This window comes from Rhincodon typus, chromosome 10 (genome assembly GCF_021869965.1).
Source record: "Rhincodon typus isolate 14 chromosome 10, sRhiTyp1.1, whole genome shotgun sequence".
Taxonomy (NCBI): domain Eukaryota; kingdom Metazoa; phylum Chordata; class Chondrichthyes; order Orectolobiformes; family Rhincodontidae; genus Rhincodon; species Rhincodon typus.
This window is the reverse complement of record NC_063341.1, coordinates 29,370,840-29,398,044: the sequence shown is the minus strand read 5'-3', so window position 1 is coordinate 29,398,044 and position 27,205 is coordinate 29,370,840. Positions and strand designations below refer to the sequence as shown.

Genomic DNA, 27,205 nt, shown 5'->3' with positions numbered 1-27,205 from the left:
AACAACATTCAAGCTTGAACTGACACCACTCAAGTATTAGGCAACAACCAGCTCCAAAAGAGGGCATAACCAGTGATGGAAGTATCTCAAGATTGAAACAAAAATTGCAGAATTCAATAATACGCCAGTCTTTCAGTCCTGTGCTGGCATAACAGCACTAAGTATGCATGCAAATCTTGATGTGAGGCTTGAATCTATAACCTACAGACTCATAGTTGAGAGCATTTGTAGAATAAGCTAATTTGCTTCTTAAGGAGATTGCTACCAGCAAGTGAGCCTATCACGACAAGCAAGGAACAAGTGAAAAAAACTGTTCCATTGTTTGTCACTGTGACATGATCGAAATCAGGATCTCATCACTTTACTTCAGTTGATGGAATGAGTTTGAACCTTGGGAAAGAAAGGACTTGGGATTATGTTCGCTGGAAAAAAAAAGTACAATAAGACTGATATTATTAAGTAAGACTGATATTATTTCCAATGTATGTTAAAAATGACAATATACACAGATGTTACAAACTACAAAAGAAAACTCTAAATTAATCAAATAAAACAAATAATGCATACTTTATTTTCAATGACTGATGTGATTCGTGTTTCAGTCTTATAGATGTGAATCACCAAGTTGCTGCAATTCTTCATGGCTTTTGCTTCTCCATTACTTATGACAGATTTGCAGATAACTGAATTGAGCAGGTTTCCACCCGTTTCCAGACTGATTGGTGTTAACTTGAGTTTGCTGTCCTCTGCATAGATACTAATTACAAAAGGACATGCCTATACACACAGAAAGAGTATACATTTTAATGAGGAACTAGATTTCTGTACATAGAAGTCAAGATTCAGCAATTTGCATTTGTATAATGCCTATAAGATATGAAAACATTCTGAAAGCTTTACAAACAAAAAACTAAAACCGAGCTAAAGAACATCAGCTAAGAGTGGAACTCTATGGTTGCATGTTTCTCACTATTAGTGACTGTAAATTGAAGCATTGAACTAAGGACAGAACACAAACGTCATCATCCTAAATGCATTATATAAATATATTTTCCAATTGTGCATTGATACAATAAACCTAGTGACAATACTGACTCACATTTTAAAACAGCAGTTTACACCTAAACCTCATGGAGAAAAATGTAGAATGCTTGTACCTGTAAGCTTATGGATGTTGAAATTTTGCATATTTACGCACTTCTCTTCAATATTGATGAAACAAGAAACACTTTGTTAAAGCTTTTAGTCTTGCACTCATCAGGACAATTTGCAATAATACCCAATTTAAGGAGAAAACCTATACTTAGACTGTACAAGAGCAGAGTGCTGATTGTTTGACATGTGGAGTCAGATTGATAGGTGCCAATCAATGAGGAAGGCACCAATTAATGATGATTGACAGTTAAATGCCAGACAGGTGACTTTGATTGGTCAAGGCATTACCCTGAGAAATGAACTGATTATTTCTGCCTACAGTTTACCACAGTTCAGAGGAAGGGTCACCGGACCCGAATCGTTAACTCTGTTTTTTCCCTTCACAGATGCTGCCAGCCCTGCCGAGCTTTTCCAGCAACTTTGTTTTTGTTCCTGATTACTTCTGTCATCTGTTTTGTTGATTGGAAAGAGATACAGTGTATGTACATGTTCTTCCTGTCTGCAAAAAGCAAGTCCATGTGAATTAATATATGTAGCTTCCAGTGCACAAAAGTGTGCCACATAACAAGCCCAAATGATAATCCTAAATTGATTATTAGCATAATTCTTTGCACATTTAGGATTATCCAGCAAGCATTGTCCAACTGCAGAATTACTTGGATACTGTGTTGTGAATCTTACAAGTGTGGGGTGGGTGGGTACAATCAGTACCTTGCTTCTTGTAAACAGCCAAAGGAATATGCTGTTTGATAATATCCACCAGTCTTTGAGACATATGGCTTAAATACCTGGCATCATATCAGCACTTAAATTCATAGCTCACATCAATACTCACTCTATTTTTCTGTGCGTGGATCTCCATGGACCATGCGTGGTATTGACTTCTAAAACTGGAAGTCAATGGGTTGGCATGCCATTTGCCATGCATGGAACTCGGAGCAACTGAATGGCCACACAGGTTAGAGGAAACTCTGCCCAAATTCCTCATTGGTATGATAGACAGAACTCCTTTTAAGTTTGAAGGCACTGTCCTATTAGTTAACCTTTATAGAGACACAAGTCCCTGTTCTTTGCAGACAGCAAACAGTGTGGTTGTTGGTTTTTCCCCTCAAATTGATATTTTTGCATATTGATCTGGTGAGCGCAAGATGAAACAAAATGTGTTTTCAGCCCTTCTTAAGTTCTATACTACCCAATCACATCCCACTTTCCTTGCTATAAGTGGTTAATTGCTTACGGATATTAATCAAAATGAACATAAATAAACAACTTACCTCATGCATTTCTAATGTTTTGCTGTAGCCCATTGATTCAAGTGTCACCCAAAGGTCTTTTGGATCACCCTCCCGATCACTAGCTTCCATCAGGTTCAAGTCCATGAATCCCTGACGTGTCAGCTCATTTTTCCTTGTGTCAAAATTTTCTGTGTAGAATATACAAGTGGGAAGGGAAAGTATATTGAATGTTGCCCTATAAGGGATTGAAAAGCATGGTCTTCCCCAGACTGGCGTTGACCACCTTGCACTGGTCAGGTCAAGAGGCATTAGCCAAAATGTTGTAAGCAGGTGATCTGCATAATCTCTTCACTACAGCCAAAGTATAACCCAGAGTTACATGCAGCATGTGAAGAAAGGCAGCAATAAAATCAGAAGTATTTGTATTCGTTCAAAATCTTAAAACAAAATCGCTGTAAATATCTTGTTTACTTTTTCTGATCAACTGGGAGTAGCTTTATTATTTCAATTCTTCTTTCTAACTAGTTTCAGAACCTTAGTGAATCTGCATGTTCTCCGTAGCTTAAATGAGCCTCTGTAAAAGGATTCCTAAAACACTAATGTAGCTATGGCCTAACCAATGTTTTGTAATAATCTCTCATTACTCTTATACTCTTGTATTCTATGCAGATTAACATTGATGGTAGGATACGTAAACCAGAGAAGTGACAACTTTCTGGACAAAAGAACAGTTACCAAATAAAGCATTACTCCTAACAATGAAAAAATCTGAGCATTAGAGGTCCAAGCAGGGAGGGAACTGCATGGGTTCCTTGATCTAACTTTTACTATATAAGGTTTGTGCAAGGCTTCACACAGTCAGCCATCCCAGTCTGTAATTTGCTGAGGAAATCAGGGAATATTACAGGAAAGGATGGAAAAGGATGTACAAAGCGTAATACTTAACGGAACATCACAGGGAGTTGGACCCCAGCATGAAAAAACTCCTTTTGCACCTTCAAGTTGAGGCTTATCTGATCACTTGAGCTTGGCATATTTCCATCGCACTTTCATACTTGAAAATACACCAGCTTTCTTAGTTTAACGAGCAGCGCTAGCAGTGCTACCACAGGAACAAGGACAGAAAAGAATGGTTATCATTTTCGCCAGTTGCAGTCTCAAGCTGCACAAGAGGAATATGCAGAAATACTTCAGTATGAAACACGATCTGCTAGCTTTGAAGTGGGCTATTTTGCAGAAGTTTTGAGACATTCTGATCAGCGCAAAGTTTGAAGAGTTTACTGACAACAATTCAGTTAAAACAGCCGCCAAGCTTGTAGTGACAGAGATCTATTGCATCACTGAACTCACTCAGTTTTGATCCCAGATTCAGTAAGGTTGGTCAAATGTAATACAAATGCTGATGCGCTTAGTTGGAGGACCACAGGAGGGAAACCATCCCTGCCCAGCTAGAGAAGGCTTTGACTGACACTATACCCATGCCCCACTTCAATGGCAGCATTCTGGCCCCCATTCCCTATGGTATTCAGACTAAGATTCCGTGGAGTGCTATTGAGGTATCTATGGATGACATCCAAACCAGGTCCAGACAAGCAGAGCCAGGTGTGGTTTCACCTTTACTACCTATTTCAAGGGAGGACCTCAGACAGCTTCAACTTATTGATGCAGATATCAGTCCAGTGCACCATTACTCAAAAGTCCAACAAGAAAACCAACGCAGCAACAACTCATGAGGGAGTCCAAACAAATACAGAAACTACTGAGTCGCTGGAAGACGATCAGGGAGGAGGAATTAAGTCCTCTATTGGCTGTGGACAAAGAGAGAAAGGTGAAGTAATTCATCATTTCTGATAGCCTCAAGTGTCAAGATTGGCAGCAGTTCACGATCAAGCAGGACATCAAGCTTCAGAAAAGGTGACTGCCCTGACCACAGAGCAGTATTACGAGCCCACAATGGCTGCTGATGTTGATGAATTGTGGAATGTGTGTGTGGTATACTTTGGCTAAAGCAGGGAAGCAACTTCACCCCTGAATGGAATCCCTGGTTGCCAACAGACCTGTAGATTCCTGTAGAGGTCCATGCAATTAATTTTATTGTCCATGACACCAATAATAACAAGAATGAGCACATTCTCATCCTCATGGATATCTTCACCAAGTTCACACAGGGCATTCCCAACTGTGACCAAAAGACCTCAACTATTGCCAGAGTGGTAGTATCTGACTGGCTTGGCTGTTTTGGTGCTCCATGTCAGATTCAGAGTGATCAATGATCACAGGTGCAACTTTGAGGGCAAGATCCTACAGGAGCTTTGGAAGATCTATGGTATTGCCAAAAGCTGTAGCACCCCTATCATCTAGAGGGTAATGCGCAGTGTGAACAATTTAACTGTACTATTCACCACTGTCTGAGTACGTTGTCTCCTGACAGTAAATGGAAGTGGCCTGAGTACCTTCTGGAGCTGGTTTATACTTATAATAGCACCCTGCACACATCACAGACTAATTTCCATTGGATGAGATCCTTCCCGTATCTCCTAGGATTAACTAAACGTTCTGATGGAGATGGCCAGGTCAATGAATGGATAGCTGAGCATCACATGGGGCTAAGCCAGGCATTTGAGATGGTATCAAAGAGAACTGAGACAGAAGCACTGGGAAGAACAATGATTGATCACAAGATGAACTTTTCGAAACATTTAAGATTCTAAGCAAATGTGACAGAGTAATTATGGACAGCACGTTTCCCCTTGTAGTGGAGGTGAGAATCATGGGACACAGTACAAGAGGACTCCCTTTTATAGTAAAGATGAGATTCTTTTTCTTTCAGACAGTCATTCATCTATGGAATTCCCTTCTCCAGAAAGTAAGGTTGAATTAGATAGATTTTTAATAGATAAAGAAGTGAAGGCTTATAGTGGGCAGAGAAGAAGATGGATTTGCGACCACAATCAGATCAACCTTGCTCCTATCATGTGGCTCAAAGAGCTGAATGGCATACTCTTGCCTTCCTAAGTCCTATCATTAACACCCTTGAGGCCCTAAAAAAGCTAATTTCATATTTGTGAATGTCAAAATTCTCCAAAAGACTAACATTTCACATTTATTTTAAAAAATTGTTTAGCCTTATTTTAGCTTTTCAAACTTTTGTTCTATCTTCAAACTTAAATGTGAAGGATCAAGTGTTTTCAATTTCAAGCTTTGCTGTTTGTGAGAAAATTTAAGTGACTGATTACTCTGCTTGCTGACATCACTGCTGTTGTACACCAGGAAACCTCCGTGGCACCAGATTTAAACTTCCGTCATGAAAGTGGAAGCCCCAACCACACACATTGCCAGGTCCTTTTGGAAGTTTTCTTTAAGGTCAGTAGTGAGCCCTGTTGCTTCACCAGTGATTGCAAAATTCAGCTTAACATTTTTGAAAAGGTGCATAAATTTCTAATAGTACAGATAAATACGTTTCCTGCTGTAACAACTAGCATCAAACACAAAACGCAGGAAGTTGCTGGGAGTGAGGCAGTGGTAAGACCAATAAATTGTCTCCCTCTTTTTCATGTCAATACATTCAATAACTGCACCTTTGCCTCATATGATTGGATCAGTATTATCAACAGATTATGGAATAGTTTTGAAATAAACCCAGGATATAGGTACACATTTCTGACAATATATTCAGCTTTCTTATCCTGGAGGGCCCTGTTGTAACTGTCCCCATGACATCACAGGAGTTAGGTTACTGCTCTATTCAGCTTATCTCTCACACACATACATACACACCTGCAGGTTTGTAATTGCAGATACATTCCATTTTGTTCAAAAAGTGCACAACTTGTAGACAGTCAATGTGGCATTTTTAAAATTCCTACTTTGGAAATAAAACCAGTCTGACTCCAAGTTAATATATAGCCAAATTCTAAACAAGGCGTCACACCTAAAATGCATTGTTTGACCTGAGATGTCACCTCTGGTATACTGATAAAACCTTTAGTTATTTCAGGGCAGTGATTTGAAAGAAATTCTAGGATTTGCATATTAATCCTTTCTAACTGATTAAAAGATTTAACATTCATCTTAGGTTTGTTCAATACATTCACATCAGTTCTATGACCCTTTGATATTTTGCTTATAAATTCTGTGTCTGATGCCACCTCTCTGATACCTAAAGAAGGAGTGAGACTCCGAAAGTTTGTGTCTTCAGATAAGCCCGTTGGACTATAACCTGGCGTTTCAGCTTGTATATGACAGTTTTCCACTGATAATTTCCTAATCCATTTTGTTAACATTTCTGCTCACATTTGAGTCAAATCTCTTCTTATCTTGCTTAGTTTCATCCTTTTTTCCAATGCAGAATACCTATATTTGATTCATAGAATCCCTACAGTGTGTAAACAGGCCCTTTGGCCCAACAAGTCCACACCGATCCTCGGAGCATCCCACCCAAACCCATCCCCCTAATCTACACTTCCCTGAACACTATGGGGCAATTTAGCATGGCCAATCCACCTGACCCGCACATCTTTGGACTGTGGGAGGAAACCGGAGCACCCGGAGGAAACCCACACAGACACGGGGAGAATGTGCAAACTCCACACAGACAGTCACCCAAGGATGGAATCGAACCCGGGTCCCTGGTGCTGTGAGGCAGCAGTGCTAACTACTGAGCCACTGTGCCGCCCAATTTGTCTCATTAATATTTTCTATACTGACAGTGAACTAGGTATATAGTAGGCACTATTTCCCAAAGCGTTCTCTTACTTTGATCAATTGAATTTCCCAGAACTAAAATCAAACAATGCTTCATTCCTGATAGCACTCTCACCTAAGTCAGAAGGATGTGGGTTCAAGTTCCAGAACAGAAACTTGAACACAAATTCTAAATTGACACTCCATGCATTCACCCAGCGTCATCCTCAGATGAGACTTTAGATTAAACTACACCTGCCTCTCAGGTTAACTTAAAAGATCCCTGGACACTATTTTGAAGAAACAGCAGGGGAATTAACAGAGTGTACTCACAAATAATTAATATTTTCTCATTAATCTGTTCAGAGATGTTAATACACACCTTTGGAGCATTCAAAAAAAGGCAGCCAGTTTTAGGGTTGTTACCTTTCTGCTTATAAGATCTGTATCTTATACCCTCTCTCTCACGCTGCAGCTATGAAGGAGCTGAGCTATGAAAATTTGCGTTTTCAAATAAACTTGTTGGACTATACCCTGGGGTTGTGTGATTTTTGACCTTTGGAACACGTGGAGGACATGAACCTGGGCCTCCTGACTTGGAGGTAGGGACACCACTACTGCGCCACAGGAGCCCCCCTCAGCCCCCATTCAACAATTAATCCTCAATCATTAATACAGATAATCTACACGTTATCATCATGTTGTTTACAGAACATTGCTGTGTGCAGATTGGGTACAATATTTCAAACAGTACAACAGTAGTTATTTAAAAGATTAGTATCACTGGGATGTTCCAAGACTGCAAAAGGTACTATATGTATAATATTTAACAATATATAAATGTGACTCTTTCTTGCTGGGCTAGAAACATGCAAAGATTTTAGAGTCCTGGGGAGCATGCAGGGACATGGAAGAACAGCAAAAAAAAAATTGCATAATGCCAGAAACAGAATGCTATCACTTTCCTGCTGCTGCTGGCAATTTTACCAGTGGAGTGGGAAGGTGGATGGTTCTCTCTCAACTAAGAATCACATAAAGGCCTCTTCCTCTCACTGGTATTTTACCAGCAGCAGGTGGATACTTTTCAACATTAGGAGATCACCATGTATACCCTGGTGAGCCCACCCACTTCTGATCAGACATCTTGTGGCCCCCACTGAAAGATCCTCACAATGACAAGGCTGCCCCTCAGACTCTCTTCATCCCATGAACAACACCTTCCTGGGATGTGCCTGAATAACTTCTCCATACTTGAAACCACTTATCTGTGTTGAGACAGGCATCATTGCATTGCTGGCCCTATCCAATTACAGTTCCAGCATGGACTAGCAGCTCTTACACAAGGTGTGTAAAGGGATGGAAGCCCTGACTGCACAGTTAATTGCCTGCTGCCACATGAAAGGGCACTCATACCAGTGAAGGAGAAGTTTCCCAAAATGATATTGGAAAAAAATCCCATAATGATATTGGGAGCAAGTACAATAATAATTAGTATTTTCCACTTTGATTAGATTTTTTGTTTTATTCTTTCACATAGGTGTCATTAACTGGGTCAGTATTTGTTGCCCATTCCTAATTGCCAGTGTGGAAGTGGTGGCGAGTTGCTTTCTTCTAAACTACTGCAGTCCTTGGGGTACAGGGGTCCAGCACAGTTAGGACTTTGACCCAGCAACAGTGAAGGAACGTTGATATAGTTCCAAATCTGGATGTCTGAGGCTTGGAAAGGAATGTGTGGTTGGTGATGTTCCCACGTCAAAGTGGTAGAGGTTGTGGATTTAGAAGGTACTGTTGAAACAGTCCTGGTGAGCTTTTGCAGCACATCTTGTAAATGGCATACACTGCTGTCCTTATGTATCACTGATGGTGGGAATGAATGTTGAAAGTGGTGGATGGTGGAACAATTAAGCTGCTTTATCCTGGATGGTGTTGAGCTTCTTCACTATTGTTAGAGTTGCACTCATCCAGGCAGGTGGGGAGCACTGCATCATACTCCTGACTTGTGCTTTGTTGATGGTGGACACGTTTTGGGGAATCAAGAGGAGAATTACTTACCATAGAATTTCTAGCCTTTGCCCTGCTCATAGCCACAGTATTTGTATGGTTGGTCCAGCTCACTTTCCAGTCACTGGTAAACCCAAGATTTTGACCGTAGAGGATTCTGCAAAGGTAATGCTATTGATTGTCAAGTGCAATCATTAAATTTACTCTTATTGGAGATAGTCATTGACTTGTGTGATGCAAATGTTACTTGCCACTTATCAGCCCAAGCCTGGATTTCATCCAGGTCTTACTATACATGGACTGGGCTACTTCAGTAACTGAGGAATTGCGAAAGGTGCTGAACATTATGCAATCATCAGTTAACATCCCCACGTCTGATCTTAAAATAATGGAAGATCATTGATAAAGCAGCTAAAGGGGTTGTGCCTAGGATACTATCCTGAGAAACTCTTGCAAAGGGTGTCCTGGAGCTAGAATGACACCCAATAATTGCAAACCACCTTTCTTTGTGCTAATTCTGATTCCAGTTAGTGCTTTCCCCCCACCCCCCAAATTTCTAGTAACCCCATTTAGCCAGGGGCCCGTGATGCCATACTCAAATGATGCCTTGATGTCAACGTAGTCACCCACACTTTCCCTCGAGTTCAGTTCTTTTGTCCATGCTTGGATCAAGGCTATAAAGAGGTCAGGGACTGAGTAGACCTGGTGCAGCCTGGACTGAGCAATGAGGTTATTGTTCAGTTCCTGCCCTGTCTATGATTTACTGATGTTCGAGAGTAGATGATGAGTTGTTAATTGGAGGGTTGAATTTGTCCTGCTTTTTGTAGACAGAACATATCTGAATAATTTTCAATATTGCCAAATAGATGCCTGCGTTGTAGCGGTACTGGAACAGTTTGGCTAGGGACAATGCTAGTTCTGCTGCAAAGTTCCCTCTAGGCTGCACAGTTGCACAGGCATATAGCGTGGCTTTCCATGCATGATATGGCATGTCAATCATGGCTCTACTTCCAGTAATTGTTTATTCATTCATGGGATGTGGGCATCATTGACATTTAAGCTGAGAGTCTGGAGTCACATATGGGCCAAAACAGGTAAGGATGGCAGATTTCCTTCCGTAAAGGACATTAGTGAACCTGGTGAGTTTTTCCTGACAATTCACAATGGTTTCATGGTTCCGGAAGTCACTGCCGCTCATGGACCTCAGAGGGTAAGGCAGCCGGAAACAAAATCAGAGGAAATGCTGCTCTGGAGTACAAGTCTTCAGTATTATTGCTGAAATGTTGTCAGGGCCCATAGTCTTTGCAGTGACTTCAGCTATTTCTTTATATTAAGTGGATCGAATCACATTGGTTGAAGGCTGGCATATGTGATGCTGGGCACCTCTGAAAAATGCTAAGAAGGATTGATAACTCAGCATTTGTGGCTAAAAATGTCTGTAAATGCTTCAACCTTATCTTTTGCACTGATGTGCTGGACGTCCTCATCACTGAAAATGGTGATATTTGTGGAGTCTTCTACTCCACTGACTCCTTTAACTGTCCATCACCTTTCACAACTGGACATGGCAAGACTGGAGCTTTGATTTGATCCGTTGGTTGTCGATTACTTAGCCTTGTTTGTTGCATGCTATTTATACTACCTATCGTGCAAGAAGTCCTGGCATTGTCATTTTACCAGGTTGATACCTCATTTATAGGTACACCTGGTGCTGCTCCTGGCATGTCCTTCTGCATTCTTCATTGAATCACGGGGGTCGGGGGGTGTGGGGTGATCCTCTGTTTTGGAGGTAATGGTAGAATAGAGGCCATGAGATTAGAAACAGTGGTTGAATATAATTCTTCTGCTGACAGCCTACAGCACTTCATAGACGCCCACTCTTAAATTGCTCCACCTGCTCTGTGTCCGTATGATTCAGCATGGCGGCAGTGCGAAACAATGGAAGGTAGCCACAATGGGGCTTCATCTCTAAAAGGAATGAGCTGGTAACTCATAGCAATACTGTCACGCACATATGCATCTGCACAGGTAGCTTGGTGAGGATGAGGTCAAATGCATTTCCCTCTTCTTGGTTCCCTCACTATCTGTCATAGATCCAGTCTAGCAGCTATGTCCTATAGGAGTTGGCCATCTTGTTCAGTGGTGGTGCTACTGAGAAAGGCTAGACAATGGACGTCGGCCCCCGCCTCCCAAGGGAACATTCTGTGCCTTGCTACTGTCGGTCCTTCCTCCATGTGAGCTTCAACATGGTGGAGTTCTGATTCATGAGCTGAGGTGAAATGGTGGGGTTTTATGGGAGGTAATATGACAATTAGCAGGAGGTTTCTTTGCCTGATTGATTCTGAACTCCATGAAGTCTCATGGCATCAGGTTAGTGTTGAGGACTCCCAGTGCAACTCCCTCCCAATATATTAATGTGCCACTACCTTGTGATTTTGTCCTAGTGATGGAACAGGACACACTAAGGGATACTGATGGTGATGTCTAGGATGTGGTATTATTCCATAAATATGCTAGGCTATTGCTTTGGCTAGTGTGCGAGATAGTTCTCTCAATTTTGATATCAGCCCCAGAATGTTAGTAAGGAGAACTTGCAACATAAGTGCTGTGTGTGCCCTCCTTGTCGTTTGCTGTTCCTTGGTCAATGCCATGTGGTCTGTCCAATTTTCTACCTTTTATCAGATTTTGTAGCAGTTAGTGGCTTGCTTGGCCATTCCAGAGGGCAGTTAAGAGTAAACCACACATTGCTGTGGATCTGCAGTCATATACAGATCAGACCAGGTGAGGACACAACGTTTTCCTTCTCTAAAGGCAGTGAACAGATGGGTTTCTTTGACAATCAACAGTGGTTTCATGGTCACCTTTACACCAACTTAATTTTAGATGGGATTCAAACCCATTTGCCTAGAGCATTACCAGAGTCTCTGGATTACTAGCCTAGAGACATACATTACCTTCATTCTAAAACATCATGGAATAGTTAAAATCATCATTATTATGTAACTATTTGTACTGTCTGCCAATCTCTGTTTGTTTTTCCTGTCTTTCATCTCCAACATTTGGTGGTCTGAAATGCAGGGCAATTCAGTATCAGAAGTTTAGTTTTTATTGAATATTTTAAGCAGTTTATCATCAAATTTACAGAGGCATATCCATTACAACATGTAATACTATTTCCTTAATACGTTAATACATCTATTTACCCACTCTCTCTCTACTGACATGTCACAACATTGAAAGTGCATGATTATAATGAATGCTGAGAATGTGGATTATGCCTTGGAGCCAGAATTACTTGCATGATTAAAATTTGTTTCAAAAGTATCTCTCTCTGTATCTTCTTTTTTATATAAGCACTTTGCAATTCACATGACAATCGTATTGTATTCCTTTTTTTCCCCGTGTCATTTGATATTCATTTTCAATTTCACTTCAGATGTCTAGCTACCCAAAGTTGAATTTTGGATCCTCTAATTATAGGTTTTGATCTATGTTATTTGTCTATGACTAAACTACAATTATCCTTTCAAATTAACACTGGAATGCATTTAAAACTTGCTAGATTGCTTCAGGGCATCATAATACATCCGAGTTCAAGATTTCAAAGGCTTTTCCTTAATTCATGCAACTCAAAATTCTCTTGATCCAATTGATCAAAACAGAGCTCACATGTTTGGTATTTAATGCATTTCAATTTAAATGTTGTTTATACTAAATTATTCATTGCAGTGCTACATAATAGTAATTGAAAAACTACTGTAATCTTTGAAATCCTGTGAAATTGTTTCTTTGGGTGACTGTTTACTCCATTACTGTGAGAAACCTTTCTAAAGTTAACCAGGGTACAGCACTCTCCTTAAACTCCATAGATCATTTTGCCTCATGGTGTATTGTAAGAGTTACAGAAGAACTCTAATTTTTCTAAAGAAAACTCTTCTTTTTACATACTTATTCGTCAGTTTTAGTGTTTTTTCCTGACATATAAATAAACAAATACTCCACACTGAATTTCCACAGGAATTAACAAACAAGATGAATTTTACTGCTTTGGACTCACTGCTGTGCATACAGTGGCATATTTCAAATAAAAACCCAGGAAAATACGGAGTAACGGTGAAATTGGCACACAAAATGGGAAAATACATGACAACTGTCTTTATAGACATTATTGCAAGAAATTCCGGGTCAATTTGATATTCATAGCTTACCCATAACTGTCTTAATTTGGATATTTTCTACATTTAGAAAAACAAATATAACACCAAATTTTTGTATCATGACTGTTGGATGTTGTCATTGATGTCTTAAAATATCTTTCACCTCCATCTGTATCAGTATGTATTGTTTACAGATTTATTTTTAAAATGTTTTCATTGGATGTCAGTGTCACTGACAAGATCAGCATTTGTTGCCCATCCCTAATAGCCTTGAGAAGTGCCTCACAGTCATTTCTTGCACTTTCTGCTGTGAGAAAATGTTTGCCCTCTTTCAAATGAGCTTTCTACTCTTCCAACATCTTTACTTCTTCTTTTATCCCTCTCTAATCTTTAGCCTACATTTCACTCATCCTACCATTCCCACAACACCCTGCATGTAAATTTAAATCAGCCCCCATTGCTCAGTTTATCATCTCTTCAAGGATGTATTTGTGAAATTTTCACTTAGATGAAGTCCTCCTGTTGGGACAGTTTACTGCTGCTATAATTGCTTAAATTCCCAGAGAATGTGACCTCTCCCCTTCTGCAACCACATACAGACCTGCTCAATTTTCTGTAAATTGTCCAGGCTGTTGTATGGAAAGTAGTCCAGAAACCCATCACTGTGGAGATCTTTTCAGCTTAATTTGTTAGTCCTTAAATTCCTTTTGCAAGACCTCACATTCATATCAATGGTTTCAATAAGGACTACGTCCTTTGCCTGCTCTTCCCCCATTCCAGAAGATTTTCCACCCATTCTACAGTGACTTTCACTCCAGCACCCTAGAAACAGGACAATATTAAACTCACAATAAAAGAGAAGGCCATCTGGCCCAATTTGTCTATTCTGGAAAACATAATTCCATTTAGGTGTTCTAGTAGTAACCACAAAATAAACAAGAGCAGAATACATACTCCTGCCACACTGTGGCAACTCATCATTGTTACAATTACACAGCTCTTCCTTGATGATTTTTCCTGCCTGGTTGGTCGTCTTTACCCACAAATGTGAAAAAAAAATTTTTTAAAAAGAGCTTCCAACTCACTGAGAATACTTCAGGCTAATCCATATTCAAACTTGTTCTGTAAACACTGCTCAATTTGAGACAAATTCTATCAGCAGAAGACTTGATCTTTAACATTATAAAACAAACAACCACATTCTAAAGAAAACATTTTTTAAAAAAATGTCAATTTTCCCTATTTCCCCAAAGTTAATGGGTACTTTTAAAAATTCCATTATCTGGAAGCAGATCCACATCTTTCCCAAAAGCTTTTCAGTTCTCCCCCATACCACAGTCCATCTGTTTACCAGGTTTCACTGAAATCCATTCATTAGTTTAAGATATATTGTACATAGACAAGCAGACTAACAAACGGGGCGGGGGTGCGGGGAGGCTTGCTGAAGACATTACCTCCATGCACCTTCAGTGGTGGGGGCTATAAAAAAGATGCTCAAAATTCCCAACCATCAATTTTCTCTCATTACTGTCCATTAGATTTTTTGTGATTTACCTGCTCATCTATGAATACTGCAGTATTGCTCAGGTCACTCAATTCAAAGTTTCTGCTACTGTAACCGCACAGTAATTGGACTTGAGCTCCCAACGCACAGACAAACCTGCTTCACTCTCATCCTCTGTGGTTGGCCAACCAACCTCACACTCTTATACTATTCTTGTGTCCTGAATTGTCTTGCATTCTGCTTTACCTAGCATATTCTGGAGTGGTTGATCCAGAAGCTCCTCATCTGCTGTAGTGTGGCCAACTGTTCCTTGAGCACTGAAACCTTCACAGAAAAAGTGAGACTGAGGGGAAACAGGGGCAGAGAACACCAGATAAATGCAAAAGCAGTAAGTCTGCCAGAGTGGGAGCATCTTTCGGAGATCAGTTCACAAGGAAAAATCATGACACCCAGAGTTAAGGGAGGAGGAAAGTCAGAAAACACTAGACAGTAGAGTCAACAGTTTCTGTGACCTCAGACCCAATTCCAATATGAAAACTTGCCCTCGAAATACTAGTGTTAGGTATTATCACTCAACGATTAATCCAGAAACTCAGTGAATGTTCTAGGAACCCAGGTTCAAATCCTGCCAGAGCAATCTGAATTCAATAAAAGATATCTAGAATTAACAAGCTGTTGACGACCATGAAACCATTGCTGATTGTAGGAAAAACCTATCAGGTGTGCTGATATCCTTCAGGGAAGGAAATTTGCCATCCTCACCTGGTTTGGCCGACATGTGCTTTCAGACACACAGCAACATGGTTGACTCTTAACTGCCCTCTGAAATGACCTAGAACCTGGAATCTCAACAAAGAAATGAAACTGGATGGAACATCTGCCATCGACCTGGGCATTGAAAAAGGCAATGGCAGAAACAACCCTGTCGACCCTGCAAAGTCCTCCTTACTAACCTCTGGGAGCTACTGCCAAAATTGGGACAGCTGTCTCGTAGACTAGTCAAGCAACAGCCTGACATAAGTCATAATCATGAAATCATATCTTCTAGGCAATGTCCCAAACACCATCACTATGCCTGGATATGTCTTGTTGCATTGGCAGGATACACCCGGCAGAGGTGGTGGCACAGTGGCATACAGTTGGGAGGGAGTTGCCCTGGGAGTCATCAAAATTGACTCTGGATCCCATGAAGTTAAAAATTACCACATGGAATGAATTCCTTGATGGAATTTAGAAGGATGAGAGGGGTATAATTGAAACTTACAGAATACTGAACAGCCTGGACAGAGTGGACGCTGGGAAGACATTTCCATTAGCAGGAGGAACTAGGACCCAAGAGCACACCTTTAGAACTGAGATAAGGAGAAAATTCTTTAGCCAGAGGGCGGTGAATCTATGGAATTCATTGCCCACAGAAGGATGTGGAGACCAGGTCACCGAGTATATTTAAGGCAGAGATAGATAGGCTCTTGAGAGTCAAGGGGTTCAAAGGTTACGGGGAGAAAGTGGGAGAATGGGGTTGAGAAACTTATCAGCCATAAGTGAATGGTGGTAAAGACTCAATGGGCTAAATAGTCTAACGTCTGCTCCTATGTCTTATGGTCTTACAACGTCCTCCCACCACTGATGAACCAGTACTCCTCCAGGTTGAACAACACTAGGAGGAAGCACTGAGGGTGGCAACAAAGCAAAATGTACTCTGGGTGGGGGATTTCAATGTCCACCACCAAGACAGTCTCAGCAGCGGCGCTACTGATTGAGCTGGATGGGAAAATAAATGACATAAGTACTCGACTGGGTCTGCTGCAGGTGTTGTGGGAACCAACAGGATGGAAAAACATACTTGACCTCATCCTCACCAATCTGCCGACTGCAGATGCATCTATCCATAACAGTATCTGTCAGAGTGATCATTGTACAGTCCTTGTGGAGATGAAGTCCCACCTTCACATTGAAAACACCTTCCATTGAGTTGTGTGGCACTATCACCATGCTAAATGGAACAGACTTAAAACAGATCTAGCAACTCAAGGCTGGGCATCGATGAGGTACCATGGCCATCAACAGCAGTAGCATTGTGCTCCAGCCCAATCTGTAACCTCATGGTCCGACATATACCCCACGGAACCATTACCATCAAGCCAGGGGGATCAACCCTGGTTCAACGGTGAGTGCAGGAGGGCATGCCAGGAGCAGCACCAAGCATACTTAAAAATGAGGTAACAACCTGGTGAAGCTAACAAACAAGACTACTTGCATTCCAAACAACATAAGCTCAATGTGATTGACAGAGCTAAGCAATCGGACAACCAACTGATCAGATCTAAGCACTGCAGTCATGAATGGTGGTGGACAATTAAACAATTTACTGGAGGAGGAAACTCCACAAATATTCTTACTGTTAATGATGGAATAACCCAACACATCATTGCAAATGATAAGGTTGAAGCATCTGCAGCAATCTTCAGCCAGGTGCCAAGTGGATGATCCATCTCAGCCTCCTCCAGTGGTCCCCAGCGTCATAGTCTTCAGCCAGTTTGATTTACTCCACAGGATATCACGAAACAGTTAAAGGCAGTGAAACTGCAAAGGCTATGGGCTCCATCAACATTCTGGCCAAACTACTAAAGACTTGCGCTCCAGAACTTGCCACTCCCCTAGCCAAGCTCTTCCAGTATAGTTACAACACTGACATCTATCTGACAAAGTGGAAAATTATCCAGGTATGTCCTGTACACAAAAAGCAGGACAAATCCAACACGGCCAGTTGCTGCCCCATCAGTCTACCCTTGATCATCAGGAAAGTGACGGATGGAAGGTGTCATTAACAGTGCTATCAAGCAGCATGTGCTTAGCAATAACCTGCTCAGGGAGCTAGTTTGAGTTCTGCCGAGGCCATGCAACTCCTCACCTCATGACAGCCTTGGTTCAAACATGGACAAAACAGCTGAATTCCAGAGGTGAAGTGAGAGTGATAGCCCTTGACATCAAGACTGCATTCCACTATATGTGGAATCAAGCAGCCCTTGCAAAACTGGAGTCAATGGGTAGCAAGGGCAAACTCTTCCATGGTTGAAGTCATACTTGGCACATAGGGAGATGTCATGGTTGTTGGAGGTCAATCATCTCAGCTTCCAGGACGTATCTGCAGAGTTCCTTAAGGTTGTGTCCTAGGCCCAATCATCTTCAGCTGCTTCATCAAGGACCTTCCCTCCATCATAAGGTCAGAAGTCAAGATGCTTGCTGAAGATTGCACAATGTGCAGCACCATTCGTAACTCCTCAGATACTGAAACAGACCATGTCAAAATGCAACAAGATCTGGACAATATCCAGGCATGGGCTGACAAGTAGCAAGTAACATTCAGGTCACACAAATGACAGGCAATGACTAGGTCCAATAAGAGACAATCTAGCCACTGCCCATTGACATTCAATGGTGTTACCATCACTGAATTCCCCATTACCAACATCCTTGGGTGTTAGCATTGGCTAGAAATTCACTGGACTCACCATACCAATACATTGGCTACAAATGTGGGTCAGAGGCTAGGAATACTGTGGCGAGTAACTCACCTCCTGACTCCCCAAAGCCTGTCCATCATCTGCAAGGTACAAGTCAGGACAGTGATAGAATACTCCTCACTTGCCTGGATGGGTGCAGTTCTAATAACACTCAAGAAGCCTGACACCATCCAGGACAAACCGACCTGATTGGTACCACATCCACTCCCTCCACCACCGATTCAGTAGCAGCAGTGTGTATTACATACAAGAGGCACTGCAAACATTCACCAAAGGTCCTTAGATAGCAGCTTCCAAACCTACAACCATTTCTATCTGGAAGGATAAGGACAGCAAATACAGAGAAACACCAGCCCTGCTAGTTCCCCTCCAAGCCACTCACCATCTGATTTGGAAATATATCATCGTTCCTTCACTGTTGTTGGGTCAAAACCCTAGAATGCCCTTGTAAGTCAACCTACACCACATGGACTGCAGCAATTCAAGGAAGTTCACCATCCCCTTCTCAAAGGCAAACTAGGGACCGACAATAAATGCTGGCAAGCCAGTGACCCCATGAATGAATAATTTAAAAAAAAGATGTTGCTGAGTGGCTACAGAACCTTCTAAGGGGGTGGAGAATGACCAGAGAGAGATTGTGGTCAATATCAATAACAGGTAGTGATAGAGGGATGAGGCCCTGTTGACATATTTTAGGAAGCTGTAATGGGAGGGAAATTAACAATGGAGCCTGTAAGGTAGGAATCACAGATCACTCCTAGTACCCAGCAATAGTAACTACAGAAATAGAAGGTCAGGTCAGTGTAGATGAATGCATGTCTAGAGTGATAGTGCTGGTGGGACTGCTTTAGGTATCTGCGACATTCACAAGGAAGTGTGGAGCCCCAGGAAACAAAAGTTAGAAAACAGAAAATAAAGGAGTCTGGAAGTATGTAATGGTATTGACTTCAATTCAATAAGTCTAGTGAATAATGCAGATTTGCAGGGAACACAGTGGAACAGATCACAATGTTAATGTTACTGGACTAGGAATCCAAAGGCCTGGACTAATGCTCCAGAGCTATTCAAATCTCACAACAACAGTTGGTGGAATTTAATGTATGGATAAAGCTGAAATGAAGATTGGTAGCAGTAATACAGATTATGAAACTACCTCATTGTTGTAAATCTGATAGCCTCCTCTAAACATACATCAAATGTGACTCCATAACCACAACATGGTCGATCCTTAACTATTCTGAAATGTCACAGCAAGTCACTCACTTGTTGGGAGACTTGCGCCAAAATCTGAAGAATTGTCCTGCAAATTACAGTCAAGAGGCAGGTACAGCAGCTTTGTAGTGAAAGCAGATTCAAGTTGCAGATTTGGAGAGATAAGCCACAAGCTGGACAGGGAGCAAGAGGGAGGACAAGTTCCAACTCGGGGTGGGGCTGGGGGTCAAACTGTGGCAGGATCTGTTAGAGGGAGGGTCAACAAGCAGCAGGACTAGTCAGAAACAGGATTGGCAAACAGAAAGGTTGGTGAGTGGGAACATTCACAGCAACAAGGAGTGAGGTGAAAGGGAGAGTCAGCAAGCAGGAGGACTATCAATTGGAGTGACCACTCCAAGGCAGCATGATTAGGTAACGTGACCTGTGCCAGACACAGCCAAACAACATTTAAATGAAACTTCAAACACTCAATATGAACACCAAATATATTACATGACTGACATTAAAATGAAATAAAATGAGCCAACTTGAAGCAGGGACTTACTGTCCACAAAAAAATAGAACAAATTCAATCTGGCCAATTACTATTTCACTCAATTGCCTGAAAGACAGCAGCTCCAACAACACTGAAGAAGCTTGACACCATTCAGGACAATATAACCTTTTTGATTGGTCCCCTATCCATGACCTCAAGCATTCAATTTATCAATTTTTTCCATACAGTGGCAGTTGTGTAGCAACCTACCAAGCCAATAGAATCTTCCAAAACCATGACCTCAACTGTGGAAGAACAAGAGCAACTGACACTGAGGAGTACCATTTCTGCTGTTCCCATCCAAGTCACTTACCATCTGGACTTGGAACTGTATTGTTGTTTCTTGCTGTCACTTGGCAGAAGTCCAGCAAATTATTATACAAATAAGACAACGTTGGACTTTAATTCTAATGATACTGTATTTGGATGAGATTGACTTAATTGCTTTTATAAATGGTTTATTTTATTTGTTTGAAAATAAATGAGAAATGGGTTGCTAAATTTTTTTTCTAAAGACAGCTCTCCCTTTAAGAGAAATACACCTTAACATTCAGTGTAGCCTTGATAAGAATTGTTGAAAGGTTACATCTGCTCTTTCTCTTTCAGACACTGATTGGTTTCTTATAATTTATAATTTAGTAGGTTGAGTATGAATTGTTAATAAAATAGATTTTCTATTTTCAAAGATAAAAATGATCATTGGGACCAAGATGACCTGGTCTGATTTATACCAAAAGTCGAGAGAAACTTGGGATTTTCTTCAGCATTATGTTAAGTAAAACAAATAAATAATTGTAGAATTTTTAAGTTAAATTATACAAGCGAGCCAATGGGACTTGGGTTTAAGCAAATAAAAGGCAAATCCAGGATTAACGTCAATAACATTTCTTCATGCAAAGAATGAATATAGAATATAGGCCAAGAAAAAAAAACAGTGAAAGCAATCCTTCTAAGCAATAACTGGATGCTGAAAGGGGTGTTACTAAGTGAATGATTGAAGAAATTTGAAAAACTGTCTTAATCTTTAATTACCATGTGAATGCTGAGATTTAGTTTAAGTTTCCAGCATCCGTAGTTTACTTGTTTCCTTCTTTAAGTGATTTACAATTATTACGAGAGCTTGGTACCATTTGAAATCTGTTTGGGTTGGGGACGGAAATACATTTACGTAGTGCAAAAAAGTAATGGATTTCTCCCTATGCTGTCTTCTCCTTCGGCTCTACATTGGCCATTATTTATGCAGCAATAGATTATGGATCAAGCAAGAGATTTTTTTACTTCTCAGATGTTTGCATTTTCACTGACTTCAAGAGTTTAATGCAAAGTGCTCAGCTATTAAATCATATTACTCAAAGTAGGGAGAGCAATCTGCCATGATTTGTCCAAGGATCTCATACCATATTAAATAATTTATTCTAAACATTGAGTATAGCAAGTTCTACTGCTGGAATGCCTTCCACCTGACAGCAGTTGGTAGCTCTGCTTTGAGATGCTTTGGAGGTCACTAGGGACAGTATCAAAGAAAATCCTGTGGTAGCAACAATATGTTTACCACTGCCACAGAAATCTTAACTCATAAATCAAAGTTTAGTATTTCCCACCTTCTGGGCTAAGGATAAACTTTGAGAAAAATCCATCTAAGAATAGCCATTGTCTCAAGCAATTTTGCTTCAGCCGTCTGCAGCTCTCAGCAACACCCATCATCCTTTGGACACCCAAGTTCCCTGCTCCTGTTTAAACAATCTAACATTTAAATGCTGTAAATAATTACTATAATAAATAATAGCATTAAATATATTATTCAAAGTTTTCAAGAATTAATTTGGAGATATAATAGACGAAAAATCATCTGGCCACAAAAGCAAATGCTATATATGGGAGATGGAGGTCAGCTAGCTCAGTTGGTTGGATGGCTGGTTTGCAATGCAGAGTAATAGCAACAGCGTGGCTTCAATTCCCATGCCAGCTAGGGCCACCATGAGGGACTCTCTTTCTCAACTTCTCCCCTCACCTGACACGTGGTAACCCTCAGGTTAAGCCAGCATCAATCATCTCTCTTTAATGAGACAGCAGCCATTTGGTATATGGGAGATATCTACATGTTTACTGCTTTTTCAAGACACTCATAATAAGCAACTCACTTCAATGCAAATGCACAATCACTCATATTGTCCTCTTTCTATCCGCTGGTCTGCCCAGACCATTTCGAAGGATGAGCAATACCATTAGCTTCTATCCATGTAGACCTGAAACCAGTCACTTACAGGTAAATAATACTTCCTGATCCTTCTCTTCCTAACCACTAATATTGTGAATTGGTGCTTTGATGGTTTTGACTGATAAGTGTAACATCCATGGTTATTATCCAATAAGGTACGTCAAGAGTACCTAAAACAAAATGGAATGAGGGAACATTGAATGATTATGTGTCAATTAAGGGATAATTGGGTGAGAACATGACAAGTGTATGTACAAGTACAGGGAACAAGTAGTTAGTGGGGTTAGCATTGGTGGTGTTTGAGGTGGGATAGAACTCTGACAAGAAATGTTTATACCTGGATCTTTCTAACTCACACTCAACCTCTGGTATTTAACTCTGGTAAGAGGATGATGTTAAAATCTCAGCTGGTGGTACTTCTGGACAATTCAGATCCCAAAATAAAATTACGCTTGATACATCATATTTGTTTTTCTTCATTTTAGTTAACGTGATCAGTTACTGAAACATAATCACACATTAACAAACAGAAATTTATGTCACAAAAGAAAAACAAAGTCATGTAAAATTACATACCTTTTCCTGACGCTATCAGGAAAGGCTCAAAGAAATAGCTCCTCCATATCAAATCCCCAAGTTTGAATTAATTTATTTTCCCCAATTCTTTTCTGTTAACTGTGAAGTCTTCTTACATGAATACTCAAAAACAAGAGCTTAGGCTTTATCAGCTTTTAGTAAGCTGCAGATTCCTAAACAAAGACTCTTAGCTTGGAAGTAATTCAAAATCAACTTTTCTACTGAGGTAACTGTGCTTTCTCTGAAGTGTCCTGTATTTCTTTCTAGGAGAGAAACTACATTTGATGCTGATCCCAGTCAGGTTTCTGCCAAACTGCCGAGAACAGGCTTGAGGAGCTGAATAGCCTGTTCCTGTTCTTAGTTCACATGTTCTAAAAACTGTCAGTCAATGTGTTTCCTAAACTAAAATAAATCCTTGAATATCCCCAGTACCTGAAACAAGCCAATAGCCTTTAAAGTTTTCCCAATACATCATAATAAAAACATATTTCCATCAACTGAGAAAGAGTTCCTGCTCTCTGACACATACCTGATTAGGTCACTGCTCTAGGAGGTCTATTTGACCTAGTTATTTTTTATACTCATTAGAGAAGTAAATAAACCCATATGCCACTATTTTAAAATCCAAAATCTAAAGATGATATTTGTATATAAATCTGACACTTTTCATCACAATGGCAGAATCTAAATTGTATCAGGGAATGACTATCCAGCCCGATTTCTGAATGTGAACCTCGTGACTAGTGCAAGAATGAGGAAAGCATGTGGACCTGTGTAACTCCTTTACTGAACAGGAAACAAGGTGTGGCTTTGTTTGATGCTTGCACTACCACACAAAATCAGAAGAAGCAGTAAAGATTTTTCAGATGACTAATGATTTAACTAATGATTTAAACATGGATGAAGATTAGGAAAAATTATTAACTTTCATGTATTAAATTTATCAAAAAGATTATTCACTAACTGCTTATGAGGCACAGTGTTTGATAAATTCAGAAAAAAATTATGATAGGTAAATAGAAGAGTACATAATGGGATTCAACAGGCTGCATGCAAGACTGCAGAAATTCGTTCTGGAATTCGACAGTACTACAGCATTTAGACAGACTTTCAGTTTTGACAGGAGTTAGGTTTATCGAAAATGCAATGTTAGAACAAACATCAGAAAGGCTAAAAGAAATTCATTCTAAAACATTCTTTTCCAGCAATGTTCATAGCAAAAATGGGCAATTGGCCATACAACAGAAAATGGGGGACACAGTGTTAACTGGCTAGCAAGAACGTTTAGATAAAGGATACAGGTGACAGTAAAGAAGGAGTTTGACTAAGAGAAACAAGGATCAAAATTTTTTTAACAATTTCAAGAAGCAAAGTGAATTTGGGACTTACAATAAAAGAATGAATGCCAAAAATGCCCATGATGTGGTCAATCAACATTTCATGTGTGATTCAAAGTATCATTACACCATGAACTGTCTTAAGTAGAGTATTCAAAACTAAAGTGAAAGATTCAGAGGAAGTTGGAGATAGGAATTGAAGAGAGATTGATCACAAGACATTTCAGCCCATTGATGAATGTCTTGGTGGTAGAATCTTTCAATTGTACAGTGTTAGACAGCAGATGCACATCTTTAGTGTGAGGAATAGACGAGCTAAAATGCTAACTAGGCTCTCTAAGTAATTAGGATTGGAACAATGTTAAGAAATTTGAGGGCTCCACCAGTGTCAGATTTGTAAATGATGACATACTAAATCTTTAAAACAGGCAGACGTTTCTTATAAATTAACTCGAATCAATCATTTTATTAACATGGACGTAGTATCCAGTGAACATAAGAAATAAGAGCAGAAGTAGGCCAATTGGCTTCTCAGTGCTGCCTATCCATTCAACAATATCACAGCTGACCTGCCCAGGGCCTCAACTTTAATGAAGCTCATTACAGCCTCTGTTATTTCAAAAATTTGTCTCCCTCCTCTTTAAATACTTTCAGTGATCCAGGCTCTACAATTCTCTGAGGTAGAGGATTCCAGACATTCAATACCCTTTGGGAGAAGAAATTCCTTCCTATCACAGTTTTAAACAAGTGTCTCCTTCTTCTGTAACTATGCCTCTAGTTCAAGGTTCCCCCACTAGAAACGAAGAACCTTGTGGCAGAAATAGGCCATGCAGCCATTCGAATCTTCTCTGTCATTCAATATGACCATGGCTGATCCTCTTGCTGAAAACAATGTCACATTCCAGACTCCTTATCACCTTTAATATCTAAAAATTTATCAACCTCTTTCTTCAATATATTCAAGTGACCCAAACCTAACATCCTTTTGTGGTAGAGAATTCTAGGGGTTGACCACCCTCTGAGCGAAGAAATGTTTCCTCAACTTAGTCCAAAATGGCTTACTTCATATCCAGAGACTGTGACGCCCGGTTCTAGACTTCCCAATTAGAGTAACATCCTCCCTTCACCTAGTCTGTCCAACCTTGTTGGAATTCTGTACATTTCAAACCAGATCCCCTCTCATTCTTCTAAATGTTAGTAAATACAGACCAGGTGAACCAATTTTGCCTCATATGACAGTCCTGCGATCCACGGTATCAGCAGTGAACTTTTGCTCTTTCCTTCTATGCCAAGTATATTCACTGTGGTCTCACCAAGACTCTATACAAATACAGAAAGACATCCCTACTTCTGAACTCAAATCGTTTTGCAATGAAACAAACATTTCCTACCTAATTGCTTGTTGCACCTGCTTGTTTACTTCCATTGACTGGTGTACACGAACACCCAAATCCCTTTGTACATCCACATTTCCCAACATTTCATCATTTAAATAATTCTCTGCCTTTTCTGTTTTCCTAATTGAGATATATGGCTTCATGTTTATTCACATCATATTGCATCTGCCTTGGGTTTGCTCACACATTCAACTTGTCTTGATCATCCTCCAGCCTCCATGTATCCTTTCACAAATCAGAATTGCAACTAGTTTGAGCCTTCAGCAAACTTGGAAATATCGCATTTGGTTCCCTCGTCCATGCAATTCATATAAATCGTGAATAGCTAGGGCTCAAGCACTGATCCCTGCAGTACACCACAAGTCACCACCTGCCAAATGGAAAAAGCCACATTTATTCCCAATGTCGGTTTCCGGTCTTTCAACCGATTCTCAATCCATGCCAGTATATTACCCCAATCCCACGTGCTTTAATTTTGCCCACTAGCCTCTCAAGTGGGATCTTGAACCTGCCCTCCACCTCGGTTCTCCCTTATCTATTTTACTAGTTAAGTTCACAAAAACTCCAATAGGTTAGTTAAGCATGATTTCCCTTTCATAAACCTATGCAGGCTATGTCTAATCCTGTTAATGCTTTCCAAGTGTATTGTTAACACTTTCAAAATAGTATTTTCCCCATTACTGATGTTAGGTTAGTTAACCAGTCTGTAGTTCTCAGTTGTTGCCCTTTCTCCCTCTTCTTTAAATTATAGGGTTAGATTTGTCATCCTTCAGTATGTAGGAACTGCTCCAAAGTGTACGGTTTGTAATTTCAGAGATGGGCTTAAAGAATGGAGAGGCCCAGGAAAGATTATTGATAAAGGCTGTTAGAAAAATAATAATTGTACAGCTTGAGAACTAGACTGTTCAGGTGGACTCTTCACAATTGTTTGATATGGATTGCAAATTTTCAGATCCTAAAGAAGTTATAGAAGGCAATGAGTAACCATACATTACGCAGCTATAAGGTTCAGGGTGTTACAGTTTGTCAGTTGAAGGACAGGTCAGTCTGCTTTATTAAAATTGGGGTGTCTCCACGTGAAAGTACACCCTGCCATGTTTTACTGGCACAATGGGAGGGGCAGCTTTCAGGCATCTTTATGGTGCAGGTAGATGATTTTTTTTGTGGGGTGGATGCAGTGAATTTGAAAACAGTGCCATAAATGGGTTTAAAACAGAATTCAAAACTATAAGACAAGCTCCTCGGGCTTGTAAGTATGTTGACTTGTAAATCAAGCAGAATGGATTGAGTATCACTTTGTATTAGCAATCTTACTTCAAAAATGTTAGCCTTAATGTTGTCAGTCAAGTAGGGCCTCAGAAAAAGATGCAGTGGCTTCCGAACCTTCACAGTGAGAACTGTGAAGTCTAATTGGGCAGGTGAACTGACTGGCTATACAAACAAGGCCAGATGCCAGTTTTGAGGTTTTAAGGTTGTGTATAGTTGTGAAAAATCCAAAAGGTGGGTGATATTATTTAGGTGAACAGAACATTGAAAAAAATAAAATGGAGCACTGTGATTTGAAATTCTCCTTTGGGAGATGCTGGGAACATGAAACTTACTGTTTTTAGTGTAATACTTCTTATGCAAAAATCTCTGTGATGGGTTCCCAAGTGCAGAAGGATATATATT

General features: G+C 40.3%; 1 protein-coding gene across 2 annotated transcripts in view; it reads right to left on the bottom strand.

Moving 5' to 3' along the window:
• The window catches only part of efcab7 (EF-hand calcium binding domain 7), a 92,787-nt gene that overhangs the window by 10,366 nt on the left and 55,216 nt on the right, over window positions 1-27,205 (bottom strand). For both annotated transcript variants that reach the window (XM_048601780.1, XM_048601781.1), the window contains exons 11-12: window positions 2,430-2,578; window positions 568-777 (exon numbers count right to left, since the gene is read on the bottom strand). In XM_048601780.1, coding sequence (XP_048457737.1) covers window positions 568-777; window positions 2,430-2,578 — 359 coding nt within the window. The remainder of the gene's footprint in view (window positions 1-567; window positions 778-2,429; window positions 2,579-27,205) is intronic.